Raw genomic sequence first — 3,038 nt, forward strand, 5'->3', positions numbered from 1 at the left:
ATTTGCAATCTTATAACAAATTCTTATGCTGAATCTCAATATATTCGGACAGCTTTATGTAATGAAATAATAGAATAATAGAAATAATGAATAATAGAATAATGATAATTAATAACATTGTTTGATTCAAAATAATACGAAAAGATAAAAAGAGAGAAATTTCTTCTAAATCACGAAGGATACCTTCAAGTCAGGATGAAAGGATAAGATTATTCTTTCTCTCGCGTGAGGACGCGTTAAATTAGTAAAACGAACGAAGACGCGTCCATCCGCCCGCGTACGCGAGGCACAATCGCGATCTTGATCTTGGACGTTCACTTAACGTCTGCCTTTCGTTGGGAGAAGGAGCAGCTCACTGTTACAAATATCGAAAACGAGGAACAGGAACATACAAAGGCAGTGAGCGTAGCGAGGGAGGAAGGCAAAGCCACCGGCGCTTGTCCCCCTCTATTACGCCGCGATCGGGTGACTTTTTGCCATAAGAAGTCTATTAGTGATTCCTTTCACGAGTGCGGCGCACGGGTAGCAAAATACTCCCTTTCATTCTTATTCGACTTCTATCACGTGCGTATATATATAAGCGAAACGCGTATTCGCGATGGTTGTCAGAACGAGACCGAGCGGAGGAGTAACTCGAGTTGTTGTGTTCCCTCGTTAATTATTCACAGCTTTTTCATAGTTTTCGCTTCATTTTTGTCTCCCTATTGTGACGGAAGCGATATTTTTCTCGATAGTCCTAGATCCGAAAACGGAACGATGATAGGACAACGAGAAATAATACCAGTCTTCTTGGTAAGTCTCGAGATGAATTGCTTTTACCGCATTTTCGACCGTGACGGAAGTGAAACAGTGATAATTCAAATTTTTGGAGTTAATATATCGAAAGGATCATTATTTCTCCAAGGATTATTTAATCAAAGAGAGTAATGTAAAAAGTATTAGCTTTGTGATTTGTGATTTATAATTAAAAATATTGTAAATGATATTTGACTTTTAGATATTTTTAGATATTTTTAAAGATATTAGATATTTTTCAAAAGGTAACATTTCCAGAAATATATCATTTTTATATTTATTATTATATTTTTGTGCACAATTTTGGCTCGTTTCGATTTTCTATTTTATTAATTATTGTTCGGTATATCTTCCGTGGAAAATTAGTCGTTATTCGAAGTTGCAGAGTCAAATTATTATATTATTTAATATTACACATTTTTCTTACATCAATTTCTTATTTCAAAAAAACAACACGACTAAAAAAAATTAAGTTTCCTTTAGAAAAGATTATTTTCGTTTTACAACACAATAATTCTTTGAGGACAAGAGCTTTCTAAGAATGAAACTTAAAGAAAATGTCATTTATGCTTTTTTTTAATTTTTTAATTTAATTCTGGCTTCAAAATATAGATTTCAACAACATAATTTTACACGAAACTCGGTTTTTTAGAAGATCTTGATATCATCAAATTTGAATGTCTGAAAATGTCGAATTTCAAAGGATAGTAAGTATTTACTTGAAAAATTACGTTTTTAGTAATCATATTTGAAATAAGGAAGCGACGATATTACTGCTGATTTTGCAAACGGTCTAGTTTCTACTTTTTGATAATAGTTTAAATTAGAGAAATAGAATTGATTCTATATGTATAGTTTTATTAACAATCTTAAACGATATTATTTTCAGTTAATTCTTCTCTCCGTCGCCGCATTATTTAACTTAACCAACGCCGGTGGACACGGACACGAACAGTAAGTTTAAATCAAGCTCACCATATCGAAAAAAAAATAGAACATTTAAATATAATTTTATCGCAACGATAAAATTAATTGCGCAATTTCCATCTTTAAAAGCTAATCAGAAGCTTTAATATTGCCCGCGTCCTTTTTACAGTAGTCACGTGGTAATCCACGTGCCGTACCATATCAAGAAGATCCAACACACGCACACAATCACGAAACACATACATCATGGCGGCGGCGGCGGCGGCGATAGTTATGAAGTACTCGGATACACCTATGGTCATCCCATTTCCCTTGGAGGTCACGACGGAGGCGGCGATGGTGGTCACGATTTCGGAGGTGGCGGCGGTGGTCATGATTTCGGAGGTGGTGGCGGTGGAGGCCACCTAGAACTAAGCCATGGAGGTGGAGGTGGATTTGGCGGCGGCGACTGGGGAGGACATTAGAAATATTCTCGAGTGAATTATTGATAACTTTTAAGGAACGTTAAAATTAGCTTTAAAGTAGTCGGCATGATAACCTTTTGAAACATATGGAATGTTTTTCATCCCGGTTTTCCGCTGATAACGCTAGTTTTTGTACATTATTTCTATCATAACATTATTTCTATCAATGTCGCATTGCACTCATTTGCTATAACAACGATATTATTCAAAAATTGTTTTGACTTACAAAAAACCGGAATGTAAAGAAAGAGAAGAATATACTTTTATTTCTCCAGAATCAATTATTACACCAAAATTATGATGAATTTTAAAATTAATGTTATAAAATTTTAATTACATTTAAAACATTCAAATTAATTTTTTGAAAAATTGTTTTTTTAATTATATCATTATTGCAGCAAATGAGCGATATAATATTCAAAAATTGAAGTTGTTGCAATTGGGTTAGAACTAACGAACGAAAAAAATTTTCTGTAAAAAAATTATCATGTGTATTAATGATCTATAGGAGGGTAGAAGGGAAACATATAAAGTAACGACAATGCACTTTTATCTGAACTGTCATCAGATAGATAACTAGTATTTGTGAAAGAATATATGTACACATGCTTTAAACGGTTAAATGTTCGCACGCACAAGACTTCTGTGTGTATCAATACAATGATCGATTTCACATTTTTTAACAATGCAAGCGTTCTAATAATATGAAATCGAATGATCCATTTTTCTGATACATTCAACAATAGGACCATTTTATAGAACACCGACTGATTTTTTATTACTTTCGAAAAGTTATGGACATCTTTTTTTGTCTCTAGTCTGAGTTACTTTCATTATATATATATATATATA

General features: G+C 33.2%; 1 protein-coding gene across 1 annotated transcript; it reads left to right on the forward strand.

Annotated features, from left to right (window-relative positions):
- Positions 1–615: 615 nt before the first annotated feature.
- Positions 616–2,468, forward strand: LOC108690142 (glycine-rich protein DOT1-like). The gene is made up of 3 exons (XM_018197285.1): positions 616–792; positions 1,685–1,749; positions 1,892–2,468. The coding sequence occupies exons 1-3, from the start codon at positions 757–759 to the stop codon at positions 2,184–2,186; spliced, it is 396 nt and encodes a 131-aa protein (XP_018052774.1). The 5' UTR covers positions 616–756; the 3' UTR covers positions 2,187–2,468.
- Positions 2,469–3,038: the final 570 nt, after the last annotated feature.

The sequence above is a fragment of the Atta colombica genome, unplaced genomic scaffold (assembly GCF_001594045.1).
Source record: "Atta colombica isolate Treedump-2 unplaced genomic scaffold, Acol1.0 scaffold295, whole genome shotgun sequence".
In the NCBI taxonomy this organism is placed as follows: domain Eukaryota; kingdom Metazoa; phylum Arthropoda; class Insecta; order Hymenoptera; family Formicidae; genus Atta; species Atta colombica.

Excerpts from the sequence above, each read along its gene's own strand:
- LOC108690142 (XM_018197285.1), top strand. The coding sequence starts at position 757 with ATGATAGGACAACGAGAAATAATACCAGTCTTCTTG. Across the intron at positions 793-1,684 it reads AAATAATACCAGTCTTCTTG|TTAATTCTTCTCTCCGTCGC; the intron begins GTAAGTCTCGAG and ends TATTATTTTCAG. Across the intron at positions 1,750-1,891 it reads GGTGGACACGGACACGAACA|TAGTCACGTGGTAATCCACG; the intron begins GTAAGTTTAAAT and ends TCCTTTTTACAG.